General features: G+C 53.7%; 1 protein-coding gene across 1 annotated transcript; it reads right to left on the bottom strand.

Moving 5' to 3' along the window:
• Nucleotides 1-7167: 7167 nt before the first annotated feature.
• On the bottom strand, nucleotides 7168-7797 carry NGA_2098800 (uncharacterized protein; the record flags this gene model as incomplete). Its single annotated transcript, XM_005855875.1, has 1 exon — nucleotides 7168-7797. A coding segment is annotated over one exon (590 nt), but the record flags the coding sequence as incomplete, so codon positions are not given.
• Between the last annotated feature and the right edge of the window lie 4354 nt (nucleotides 7798-12151).

The following is a 12151-nucleotide window of genomic DNA, read 5'->3' as shown; positions in this document are numbered from 1 at the left end:
CGGGTGCGAGAAGACCACCGTGGGCACATCGTCGTAGTCCGCCTTCGCCTCAGGGAGGGAACCGAAAAGCCGATCAGCCAGTCGACGTCCGGCTGCGATGGCCATGGGCGTCAATTGCACGCGCCCGCACACGTCCCCCAGGGCGTATACCCCCCCCACGTTCGTGTTCTGGTATTCATCCACCAGCACGTTTCCCCGCTTGTCCGTCTCCACCCCCGCCTCTGCCAAGCCCAAGGAATCGATGGCGGTGACCCGCCCCGTGGCGAGTAGGACCGTATCAAAGGGACCCACTGTGCCCCCCTCCTCCAGCTCCACGATCAAGCCTTCCGCCTCCTTCCGGATCGCCTTGGGGGTGGCGTCGTGTTTGAAGGCCATCCCCGCTTTCTTCATCTCCTCCACCAGCGTGGTGGAGATCAGCTCGTCGAAGCCCCGGAGGACGCCGTCCCCGCGGCAAATGATGGTCGTCTGGCTCCCAAGCTCATGGAGGACACCGGCCAACTCCACGGCGATGTAGCCACCCCCCACCACCCCCACCCGCTTCGGCTGCTCGGCGAGCTCGAAGAAGCCGTCGCTGGTAATCGCATGCTCCTGCGCTCCGGGGATGTCGAGCATCCGCGGCTGCCCCCCGACGGCAATCAGGATGTGCTCCGCTGTGTACTCCTTCGATCCGATCCGCAAGCTTTTGGGGCCTGAAAAGGAGGCGGCACCTTCCAACAGAGCGACTTCTGAGGCAGCCAGGTTCTTGGCATAGATCCCGTTGAGCCGAGAGACGTAGTCGTCACGCGCCTGCGGAAGGAGGGAGGGAAGGAGGGAGGGAGGGAGGGAGGGAGGGAGCGAGGGAGGGACGGGGCAAGTACACGACCTTGCAATGAGTTCTACGCATGGGATAAGATGTTAACGTCTTGAATTATATGCCATGCTGGCGAGGCGATGGAAAGGCACGGCATTCCTTACATGCGTTTCCGCTACCGTCTACCCCCCCCGGGCCATCCGGCCACCCATACCTTCTTCAGCATGGGCCAATCGAAGCCCACGTCATGCCCGTCCACGTCAAACCCAAAGTTCTTGGCGCCCAGCATGATCTCCCGGACGTGCGCGGCGTTCCACATGACTTTCTTCGGGACGCAGCCCACATTCACACAGGTGCCCCCCAGGGCTTTTTTTTCCACGACGGCGACTTTGACACCGTATGAGGCCGCACGCCGGGCTGAGGCAATGCCACCACTCCCGGCACCGATCACCAGGAAGTCGAAATGTGTCGAGTCAGAGGAAGAGGCTAAAGCTTTCAGGAAGGAGTGGCGGGATCGAAGACCGGAGAGTCGGGAGGTCTGCCGCTGGGGAAAGCGCCCCACAAAAGAGGGATAGATGAGGACGAGCGTAGACAAAGTGTTGTGCTCATATCGAAATTCGCAAGAGCTGGTGAGGCATGAAATGAGAAAATTGTCCCGTTGAGGCGAGTTGAGCCGGGGCACACTTTCCCCCTTCGGCGACGTACCTTGACACAGTTCGGCAGAGGCAGGAATGCATGTGCTACATGCTCGAGAAGCACGCTCAACACCAGAGCGAGGAAGAGAACGCTACCGCCACGCACGAATGGTAACATGCTAGTGAAAGCGGTCGAACAGAATTCGGAAAAATTAAAAGAAGTTGAAGCTATTTAGACCTCCTAGGTGGCTTTCCAGGTCCTGTGACACAAGAGAAGAAGGAAAAATAAAGCCAATATAGCACTTGAGATGTAGTAATCTGCACGCAACAACCTCATATATAGGAATACTTGTAAGAATCTCGAGCCGGGCACGTATGTCCCGCCATGTAGAGAGGTGATATACGGCATAAAATTAGCTCAGGTGGTAGGGCGATGGAGTATCATACACCCAGTTCAAATAACGCCAGTAGTAATATATTCCTTCTTGGGCATTTGGGTTGCCCATCATTACAAAACGCTGCTGACGAGTGGCCATAGCCAGCGACACGCTCGTATCTTGGCCCCTCTGCGAGTGAATATTGTGACTTTGTCCTGCCCGACCGAGCGTCGCATTAACAACGGAGTAACCTAAGACATAACGGGCTACGAACGTCGCTGAGGAGAGGGAAGGACGCATGTGCGGGCAAGCCACATATCTGTGATATGTTGGTTGCCTCCTTCATCCCAGCTGTACAGTGGACACAGGCATGGGCTGCTGATGTCAACGATGCCGTGGACAATGGTGCCGTGTGGGTGCGGAGGACCTTGTCAACTGGCTTTCCAACTTGCAGCACGGTGCCAGGAGGAACGCGGCGCCTCTGCCCTCTTTGACAAAAGTTCTTCAACATGCGTTTTCTTTTGGGAAGCCTGTTTGCAGTGCTCCTGTTTGAAAGCGTCATCTTATCGTCCATATCTACTCGCATCCATGACATGATGGCTTAGTCTTCTTTGTTCTTTTTACCAGTTCATGAAGTCTCATTTTATGGCCTTCCTCAGCCTTGCCACAGCTAGAAGACGGGCTCTTCAGGAGAGGCACCATCAATATGTCTGCCTCATCTTTTGCTGCCCGTAAGGGACTTTTCATTGTCGGTGCTAAACGCACGCCGTTCGGTAGGTGCATATCGTTAAGTGTGCCCTAACATGTGTGCATGCGATCCCATAAAGACGTTTTTTCTCCCTTTCCTTCACTCTGCCTCATCGTTAGGCGCTTTTGGAGGTAAACTTAAGAACTTTTCCGCCACCGAACTTGCCTATTTGGCCTCTAAAGCGGCTCTGTGCCAAGCAAAGCTTGATCCTAGCGCGGTCAATGTCGTGTACGCAGGGAACGTTATTCAGTCTTCCAATGACGCATGTTACCTTGCCAGGCACATGGGCTTGAAAGCCGGCGTCCCCCAACATGTCCCTGCTTTGACGATCAACCGCTTGTGTGGCAGTGGCTTTGAAACGGTCATCATGGGTTGTGAAGCCATGGAGCTCGGCCAAGCCTCGGTTGCCCTGGCGGCAGGCACGGAGAACATGTCGGCCGCACCCTTTGTAGTCGACGGGAACAGTGTGCGCTGGGGGGTACCCTTGGGGAAAGGACCCGAAATGAAGGATTCCCTGTGGGCTGGTCTCACGGATTCGTTGGCTGGCACGCCCATGGGAATCACGGCGGAGAACCTGGGTGCCAAGTACGGAATTACCCGGCAGGAATGCGACGAATTTGGCCTTCGCTCTCAGCACTTATGGGCCAAGGCCCAAGAAAGGGGCGCCCTCCAGGCGGAGATCGTGCCAGTGGAGGTAAAGACGAAGAAGGGCATCGACTTGGTCACCGTGGACGAGCACCCGCGGCCGCAGGTGGAGCTGGCCAAGATGTCCAAACTCAACCCGGTGTTTAAAAAAGACGGGCTGGTGACAGCGGCCAACGCCAGTGGGATCGCCGACGGGGCCGGGGCCCTGGTCCTTGCCACGGAGGACACCGTGCACGCCCACAAGCTGGAGCCTTTGGCCAGGGTGGTTGCCTGGTCGCGGGTGGGCTGCGATCCCAGCATCATGGGGATCGGACCTGTGGAGGCGATCCGTGGGGCCCTCTCTGTCTCGGGCGTGGCCTTGGCGGACCTGGATCGGATCGAGATCAACGAGGCCTTTGCCGCCCAGTTCCTCGCCTGCGCCAAGGAGTTGGGGCTGGACATGAGCAAGACGAACGTGCACGGAGGGGCGATCGCCTTGGGCCACCCCTTGGCCGCCTCTGGCTCGAGGATTGTCGCCCACTTGGCGAATGGGTTGAAGGGCCAGCAGGGGGGAAAGAAAGGCTATGTGATGGGAAGCGCCTGCATCGGGGGCGGCCAGGGCATCGCCGTCTTGCTCCAAGCGGTGTGAGAGACGAGCAGAGGGGGGAGGGGTTAAGAGGGAGGAGGGGGAGGGCAGGTATGAAGGATGGTTACAGGAGGGGGAGGAATGGACAGGGAGGGTGGAGACAGGGGGAGGGAGGCTTCCCGGATACCAATTTTGCAAAGAAAGAAGAAACTGAGCGTCCCTGTAGATCAAGAATGGTCCCTCGTTCACTGGAAAAGCTCTGGCTTTGGCATACTTTATTTTCATTACTCTTTGCAAGGGGGCTGATTGTACCAGCAAAACGCGCCTCCCGTGTAACCCCCACACCCTCTGTTTAGATTTCAGCGGATGGTGGCTGCTTGGCCTTCTTTCCTCCTTTGGCAGTTTTCTCCACTCCCCCTCCCCCCTTTCCCGTCCCCGGGATAACCTCCCCCCCTCCCGCCGCAGCTTCGGCCGCTAATTTCGCCGCTTTGGCCTCTCGAACCGTCACAATGTAAGGGACACGCTCCCGTTTATGTTTGGCCATTTCGAAGAGGTAAGGCTCTGGTTCGATCAATTCTGCGCCCTCCGAGCGCCAGTAGTCCCCGTCAATGCCCTCCATCGCTTGCTTTCTCTCGTCCGGAGTCATCGGGTCACTCCCCTCGGCGGCGGCCTTGTCTGCCTGCGCTTTTTGCGCGCGAAAGCGTCGCTTTCGACCCAAAAACCGGACCCCGCGTGTATCCCCGTCATCTTCTACCATCAGGCCTCGTTGTGTCATCCATTCGATAAAATCCAAGCGCCGGGGTTGGTAGGCTGGGAACCGATAGTGAAATGGCCACTCTTGGAAATGCGGGTAAGGGATGTTGGAGACGGGGGATAACTCCTCGATGGGCTTGTCTTCCAGACGTGTACCCGGTGGCATGGTTCCCGGGTGTCGTTGCTTTGGCACGTAGTCATTCCCCCAGAAGTTCTTTTCCTCCTCAGGTTGGGAGTAAGGGGCATCGTAGGGAGGAAGGGCGCCCGGGCGAGGAGTGACACTGTTCCAGTGACGGCAGACTTGTGCGCTGGATGGAAGGATCGGAGTGGCAGGTACGAATCCCTGTGAAGAGGTTGAGTTGAGCACGATGTGTGAGGTGTCAAGGAGCAAATGTTAGGCCGAAAGTAAGGGTACAGGTTAAGCAAGGATATAGAAACCGTAGAGGCGTCAGCACATGTACCTTCCGCACCAGAAAGACATGGACATAGAATAAGGTACACACACTACTCGAATAATTATGTGCTGCACCGGCCATTTGTTTATTCGAGAAACGCTGGGAAAGGGAGAAAAAATAGACGCGGTCTGGCAACGCACGTACCCGTACTCGACAGTCCAGCAAGAAGCCTGACATGACGCCCACAAAGACGAGGCCGCTGAATCTTCTTGTCCTCATGACCACCTCTGTCGTGCAAGGGAATATTGTGAGTGAGCGTGGAAGGGAACGGCAACATGACGTGGGGAATAGCGGTGTGGTTTTGACAAGCAATCTACCATGGACAGGGGTGGGAGTTGAGCTTGAAGAGGAGGGGGCCTCTGTGGTTGCAGCGCCCTGTCCCCACGACCTTCCCCGGTCGTGGCGTGCCTTTCGTCCACCATACACAAACACATCATTACGATGAAAAAAGGCACTCAGCCCAACCACCGGGGCTGCACGATTCCCCTCGTCATTTATGGATGGGTGTTTAATGAACAGCGGGGAGCCGGCAAAGCAAGCAGGATCGCCAAGACGGATGGTAAAATATATGCTCAGGAACTTACCGTGCAACAGAACACTCACTTCACGAATGCCTTTTGGGGTACGGCAGGCTTGTGGAGGTATTTCAATTCATGCGCTTGCTTCCTCGACAGCCTCTGCGACGGACAAAAAGAAGCGTTTTTGTGGTTGCCACGACCTCCTATTTCCTAGCCTCAACATCAACACAAAATTATTCCAAAACTCCTCCACTTGACTTCCCTTCTCGTTTTGCCGCAGCCAGTACAAACAACAAACAAAATCAGGCACACCTTACGTGTGGATCTCGTTTGCCATCTGCAATGCTGAGCAACGCCGAAGCCCGTGCGATATTGAAAGAAAATGTTGGACACAGTCAGGTATGTCTTACGAGGAGGTTTTGCAGAACATGTAGAAGCAAGTAGCTTAGCTTACGGGCTACCAAAAATCGATATTTATCAGCATTTAAGTACAATTTATTCATCGTTCCGGTATAGCTCCTCCTTTGCATACATTGTTGGACATCGGTTCGTCGCAATGGATCAACAACGTGCATCCCCCGACGCTCTTGACCCTTTTGGCTCTGCCTTACTCACAGGCCATGATCAGTCTCCTCAAAGAGGTTTATGGAGACTGGGAAGATCCCTATTTTCATTTCCCAAAGCCTATGCCAGCCACGGAGGCGGGTCCTTCAATGGTCCCGTACGGGAAGGGATTATGCCAACGACGTTATTTGTGGACCGACGCGTGGGGAGTGCTTTGCTTTGTGGGCCTGGCCATGCGGTGCAATACCTCCAGAAACGGGGAAAAATACAGGAGAGAACGCTTGCTGGTGACGGCAGAGTCCTTGGTGGGGGCCGTGCACGCAACACTCGGCCAACCGCGGGGCCCGGCGTACACAATGCTACCAGGAAAGGGAAGACAGGTGGGGTCGGAGCTGGCTGAGGAGAAGGAGGGCGGAGACAGGGCTGAGATGGCACAGACGCCGAATGAATACGTAGGTTTGCGGATCGGGAAAACGCGGGCGATGCCGGGGGGCAAGAGTGACGCTGGCATGGCTTTTGACGGCATGTATTTCCACTACTTGGATAAGGTGAGCGCGAAGAATAGAGAGTGGGTGTCTCGCCCTTGAAGATTCCCTTCGGGGGAGGATGAAGGTGCCACTCCTTTCATAATTTCGGGAAATCATCCTGGTTTCCTTTTCTCTGTATCTCGTATTGTTTATCCCTCTCTTGGCATGACTCTTGCAGTGGATCTTTGCCTTGCTCCGCCTTTCTCAAGCCTGCGAGGCTTTTCGCGGGTCGGGCCAGGGAGACAAGTACCTGTCGCAAGCAGAGACATTGATCAAGACGATCCATCCGTATTTTGTGCGCCGTTCGCAAGGCTCGCGTCGTCCGCCTGGTGGGCCAAGCGCTCGGCCGGTGAGGGGGGGGGGAGGCGAGCGGGGGGCTCCCCGTGGAGTCTACTGGAAGGTAGGAACCGACATGTCGGTGATTTCCGGGTTGGAGGATATGGCCCCGTCCGAGGACGCGTTGAGTGGGTGGGTGGTTTACTCATTGGTCATGCAGGAGGGCGAACGCCGGGGAGAGCAGGGACGGGGGACTCGTACTGGGGATCCTCACACAAGAGGACAGCGCCAGGCAGAGGCTATCCAGAAGGGAAGAGGGGGTCGCAAGGAACTGGCGGAGGAAGCCGGTGGTAGTCAGGAACGCTCGCTGAGTCCCATTGTTGCCGAACAGGCGGATATGGAAGTGTTGGCAGCGGCGTACATGCAGGGTGGGAGGGGTTTGCGGGTTTCTAGTGACGGTTTAGGGTGGGGCCTGTTGTGTTGGAAAGCGCAAATGCTGGGTGCATGGGCCGAGCCCGTGAGGACACGTCTAGCGGTGTTGGCGCCAGAGGCCTTGGAGGTGTCGAGGGGGATGCTCCTGCCCTTTCGGTTGTACGGGGCGCTGATGGGAGGGCGGTTGGTGGAAGGGAAGGACAACGTGAGAATGGCGGCGGAAAAGGCGTTGGACGTGGTGGTCCCTGTGGAATTGCGGGAGAAGGGGAACGAGCACAGCTGTATCAACAAGGTGATGCTCGCGGCGGCCTTGGATCCCTTGGCGTTTGCAAGACTCGAAAGCGAAGGTCGATTGGCGTGGCCAGGACCCGGGGTAGGGGAGCGCGTGTAGCTGAGTGGATTGAGTCTAGAGGAATTTTCAGAGGACGATACTTTGTTGCGGTCCATCGCTAAAGGGTTCACGTAAGGGTTCACGTCGGCGAAAAAAAGCGTGTGTAATAAGAGCAGAGAAAGACGATGCGTGAGTGCGAGGCATGATGCAAGGCTAGCAGAAAAGCCGAGGAGGGGCAACAATATTAAGAGGCGAATGCAACATATGTACAAGCAAGCCCTTCGAAAATGATAAGATCGAATGGAAGACCTATCGGAGGTTTGACGATGCAAAGCGACGATTCTCAGTCGATTGTTTAAAGTCTCGATTTCATTCCTTCTCCACTTCTGGATCCGGGCGATCCCAATTTCAGATTGGAAACAAAATTAGTGGCACGCATTTCTACAATCGAGTTGATGCCGGTCATATGCATGCGTACGAGTGAGACCCCTCTCACTCGCCATCTGCCTTGTCTTTTCACATGGATTTCTACACATGCTGATGCTCCTCTCTGACCACCAATTCATTTTCATAGCGGTCTTTAATCTTTTGCCTTACACACTTTGACCCGTGGAGAATGAAGTGGGGGTAGAAGGAAGGAAAGCGACATTGCTTTTAGAGCTCGGTTTCACAGCGTCTGCTCCTCACTCTTTGCCTTCCTGATCCCCGTGAACACCCCTTTCATGTATTTGCACGCCCTCTCCTGGTCAGAATAAGATTCCTGACATCTTACACTTTCTCTATCTGATCTTAGTTCCCGTGACAGCATCCCAATTGTGTGCACCGCTCTTCAGTTTTTCCTCCTCTCTTTTGGGCACCACCCATGATTATGAACATAAAGCATTTTCATTGCTCCAATCTCGTGCTCAGCTCTCTTCCTGCGGCATTTTGCCTATTCCGCCACTTCCACCGCGGTGCTCTCCGCGTTCTTTGGCTTCGCAGCGGGCCGTGGGACACGGTATGCCAAGGTATCAATGTAGGCGTGCACAGAACTGAGAATGGAAGGGAACGTCTTGAAGTTCTTGTAATTGACCCCAAATTCCTTGCAGGTCTGCTCGACGATGGGAACCAGAGGGAGGACCCGGTCAGAAGACAGACCAGGGAACAAGTGGTGCTCGATCTGGATGTGGATCCCCGCCGTAATGAGGGACCAAAAGGAGGAATCCACGCAAAAGTTTGCCGCAGTCTCCACCTGGCGGACCGCCCAGGAGGTATTGCGGGAGGCTGCTGCCACACAATCCTCTGAGAAATGGTTCACTTGGGAAAAGAGTCCGAAAAGCACGCCCGTGACGGCGCAATAAATGACAAAGGAGGCGAAACGCACGGCAATGACCACGCCCTTGTTCGGGTTGCTGTCCCAAAGCAACCAAATGGGGATGCCCAGCATCACGGTCGGAAAGAGCAGCATGTGAAACACCAGTTTAGCCCAGAAAAAGAAGCGAAATTTAGCCAGTCGCACGGTGGGCGGGCGGGTCCCCGAGCCCGTCAAGAGCATATTCATCGGCTCGATCATCAGCAACCCGGCCGTGGTAAAGCTCCAGACGGCGTAGCAATATATCCTCGCCACCTGCAGACGGTGGAATATGTACCACGGGTAGCGGGGGTGGTCGCGGAGGAAGTAGACGTAGTGATACAAGTCCGGGTCTTTCTCCGTGTTCGTGTCCGTGTGATGGTCCACGTTGTGGAGAATCTCCCAGTACGACATGTTACTCAGCCCCAGTCCCGCCCAATTTCCAAAGAAGCGGTTGATCCAATAGTGGTGCGAGATGGCGAAGTGGCCCCCGTCATGACCCAGGCGGCCGGCAATCCACGTGGTGACGCCCATGGCCACCGCCGCGGCGTGCGAATACCAAGGATAGGCATCAAGGTACCCAAACCACCAGAGGGGAGGCTGGATCATGAGCAGAAAGACGTGCAGAAGGAGGGTGGACCACTTCATGGTGCGTTCCACCTTGTTCTCTTTCATGTACTTCCCGCATCGCTCTTTCAAGGCCGCCCAGAAAGGATCCGGCGTACCGTCCGGCAAGTAGAACCAGTTGCCCTGAGAAATGTCCGTGCATTTCTCTGCCAAAATGTCGGGCGATACCTTGACCTAGAGCATGCCAGAGGGTGTTTTCGCAAGGAAAGGGAGACATGAGAACGTGATCAGGACACCAGGAATGGAAATGACATCACGACACGGATCAAGAGCCAGACACATTGAAGCTCGATTGCCGTGTTGAACCCCTTTCCTCCGTCAATACCTCTTTCATCTTGGCTAAGAGCTTTGCAGGCCGGTCCGTGAACGGATGGAAAGCCTCGAAAAGCGCTGTGCAGTCCCGTCCTTGAGTGTTGAGAAGTACGGTGGGACCTCCTGCGAGGGCGTGGAGTAGGGGGAAATCGAGGGTCAAGCAAAAAGACGTAATAAATGAAAAGTGGGAAATGTATCACGAGAAAAATGTGCTGCATCTTGGTGGGTCAGCAGCACAGAGGAAGCTCATCGAAACACGATAGAGAGGTGAAGGTACGAAGAGATATTTGGGCGCGCGTTTAAAAAGCCCTTATCAGTCATTATGATACGATCATCAACGCTGCCATAAAGGCGTTGGCAAGCCACAGGATGAAGGTAGCGAGACATATCAACGTCCAACCTTTTTTCACCACATGGTGCTTTCCCTTCTAATCTCTCTTTACGTGCGTAGATCTGGAAGGACTAAAAAGCCTACAAATGCTCTGATCTTACATGCAGCTTACCAGGATGTTTGTTGATGAAATCAGTAAGGTCATAAGCTCGCCCGTGGATGTACCATAGCTCGTTCTTCTTGATAGAATTGGGCGGTGGCATCTGACTCACGGCTTCCGCAAGGGGGTCCTTCACGGTAGGATCGCCTCCTGGGCTCATAACAGTTTCTTCATCGCGTGGTGCCATTACTGAGGAAGTAGACCTCGCTGGATATGCGTGGATGGGTGTGATATAGGAAGTAGCAATGTGAGGAGGATAATGCTCCATAAGACGTGAGTACAGCCCATGGACAAAAAAGGATCCCTCTCATCTGTCTGCGTCAGATGTTATGTCTACAACTCCAACTCTATGAATGATGCCGATCGTTTCATTTCTGCGGATACCTACACGAAAATTGTACTGATCCCGAGCAAAGTCTCCTTTGTTCCTTCAGGGATTGGTTGTCTTCAAGGCACAAAAAAATATTAGCACGCCAAGGCGAGCACACAGCATGTAACCAACAAGGATCTGGGAAAAGCTGTTTTAGTCACACCCTGTCGCCAAGAGCGACCTTCTGAGACGGGTACGAGAAGGAAGGCTGTTCTAGTTCCTGAAAAGTAAAAGTAGGTAGGGCGACAGATTTTTTGAAATTTCAAATGTTCGCCGTTTCAGGTCCAGATAGACTCTTGAAATAGGTCGATTAAAAAGTCATTAGCTGTCATTTCCGGAACAAATATTGGAAGATATAAATGACATGGAAGTAAAAATTCATCTTTATTTCCTCAGTCAGCTGTAACATCCAAGCAAAAAGCTGTTTGTTGGCGTTAAATGGTAACCGAATGACAGGTTTATTCTATCAATCGTCATGCTTTATGAACGCTTTCCCGCTCTTTGACTTTACGTATACGGCATGGCCGCGCTAAAAGCATCTAAAGGTCCATAGTTGTCGTACTTTCACCCCCTTCGAACCTCTTGTCCTACGGCGGGTCCCGTTGGCCTGTGAAATATGTTACACTTGGTTATGATTTGACAAAAATCCGGAGCTCAACATTCTCAAGCAAGCCTCATTCCTTATCTTGTGAATAGAAGATAAAGATAAAGCAAAGTACAAGTTTGGTCACGAATTATAGTGCTTATTTGTTGCTTTTAAGGATTGCTTTGAGTCCTTTCATTCGAAAGATGAAGTTTTGCGTGTAGTAATCATTATTTTCAGAGACGGGTGCACATTTATCCACATGAATTAATTGCTTTCCATACGAAAGTTATCCTAGCAGCAATGTCATCTGCTCATTTGGCTGTTGAGTCGACGGCGCAACAGTCATTTTGATATGGTACACGACCTACAGCACGTTAGTTGGCAGGTCGCCACGTCAGCGAATAAAGCATGCCTTACAATGAAAAGGGTTCGATCTGTAAGACTCTCCAGGTGCTCATCACTGTGAAAGACATAAACGAATGTCCTATCATTAAAAAGGGCGAATCAATGCCCTGATTCCGTGAAGCATGTCTGATACGGTCGAAGAGGGAAACAGCCATGTTGTTCGGTCAAAAATATTGCGCGAAGGCTCATCGGCTTCTCTGTCAAGCGCCCAAGCCCTCCGCTCTCCGTTTTTATTCCATCGATTATTTGTCTTCAAATTCTGAAAAACTTACCAAAAAACATATTCTATGCTTAACCATCACTAGTAGGAACTCGCGTTGTCATGGGGGATGACGAGGTATCCACAGTCAAAACAGCAGCTCAATGGTACGTCGATCACCTGCATACTGTTGGCGGTGCCCTTTCCTCCCTCCT

This window comes from Nannochloropsis gaditana (genome assembly GCF_000240725.1).
Source record: "Nannochloropsis gaditana CCMP526 unplaced genomic scaffold scaffold078, whole genome shotgun sequence".
Taxonomy (NCBI): domain Eukaryota; class Eustigmatophyceae; order Eustigmatales; family Monodopsidaceae; genus Microchloropsis; species Microchloropsis gaditana.
This window is presented reverse-complemented; position numbering and strand designations above follow the sequence as displayed.